We start from the raw sequence: 1259 nt of genomic DNA, 5'->3' as shown, positions 1-1259 counted from the left end.
TTGTTCCTTTTGGATATCCAATAAAAATGCATACTTCTGTCATTGATTCCAATTTATCCGTTTTCCCTTTCAGCACATGTGTTGGACAACCCCAAACCCGAATATGCCATAAACTTGGCTTGCGCCCAGTCCACAATTCTACTGGAGTTGAAGGTACTGACTTTGAAGGAACCAAATTTAGAATGTAGTTTGTTGTTTCTAAAGCATATACCCAAAAGGAAGAAGGCAAATCAGAATAACTTAACATTGATCTAACAATTTTCATAAGGGTCCTATTTCTTCTTTCTGCCACACCATTTTATTGTGGTGTTCCTGGGGCAGATAATTGAGATGTAATTCCATATCTGATAAGTATTTTATGAATTCCGCAGAAAGTTATTCACCACCACGATCAGATCGCAATGTTTTGATATATTTATCATGTCGTTTCTCCGTTTCCGTCTTAAATTCTTTGAATTTCTCAAAGCATTCAGACTTACGTCACAACAGATAAATATATCCATATTTTGAGTAATCATCTGTGAAAGTCACAAAATACTCAAAACCACCTCTTGCTTGTATATTCATAGGACCACACAAATCAGAGTGAATTAATTCTAGCTTATCACTGGCCCTATTTCCTTTTGAGGGGAAATGTCTCTTGGTCATTTTGCCTTCTAAACAGGATTCGCATGTTGGTAGTGACTCCACTTTCAATGAACTCAAAGGTCCATCTGAGACCAATCTGGAAATCCTATTTAGATTTATATGGCCTAGACGTAAGTGCCATAAATAAGTTTTACTCAATTCAGAAATACGCTTTCTTTTATGTGGTAGATTAATGTTATTTAGTTCTTTTGGTTGTTGTAGCACATAAGGAGATATATCAAGAATAAAAAGGTCATGTACTCTAGCAACATTGTAGATAAAACGTTTATTAAACTTAATAACAGCAGAGTTATTAGCAAAATAAACATTATAACCAGCATCCATTATTTTCGAAACTGAAATCAAATTCCTTCTAATAGAAGGTACATAGAGAACATCTTTTAAAACTAAAACTCTATCACTACTAAACGAAACTCTAATATTTCCTAAAGCTAAAGCTGGTGCTGGCTCGCCACTGGCTTGAAAAACGCAAACTTCATTCTCACTTAGCTGCCGTGTTTCCTAAAACCCTTGCAAAGTAGTGCAGATATGATTAGTGGCTCCCGAATCTACACACTAAAACATGGTAGAAACAGCCGCTAAACAAGTTTCAATGACATTTAAATTTGAAT

The 1259-nt window shown here is 35.2% G+C and overlaps 1 protein-coding gene across 1 annotated transcript; it reads right to left on the bottom strand.

Moving 5' to 3' along the window:
* Positions 1-480: 480 nt before the first annotated feature.
* On the bottom strand, positions 481-972 carry LOC138889397 (uncharacterized mitochondrial protein AtMg00300-like). Its single transcript, XM_070172701.1, has one exon. The coding sequence runs from the start codon at positions 970-972 to the stop codon at positions 481-483; it is 492 nt and encodes a 163-aa protein (XP_070028802.1).
* Positions 973-1259: the final 287 nt, after the last annotated feature.

Source organism: Nicotiana sylvestris, chromosome 4 (assembly GCF_000393655.2).
Source record: "Nicotiana sylvestris chromosome 4, ASM39365v2, whole genome shotgun sequence".
Lineage (NCBI taxonomy): Eukaryota > Viridiplantae > Streptophyta > Magnoliopsida > Solanales > Solanaceae > Nicotiana > Nicotiana sylvestris.
The sequence above is the reverse complement of the archived record's forward strand: the minus strand, read 5'-3'. Positions and strand labels throughout refer to the sequence as shown.

Coding starts and splice junctions, on each gene's coding strand:
- LOC138889397 (XM_070172701.1), bottom strand. CDS start 972: ATGGATGCTGGTTATAATGTTTATTTTGCTAATAACTCTGCTGTTATT.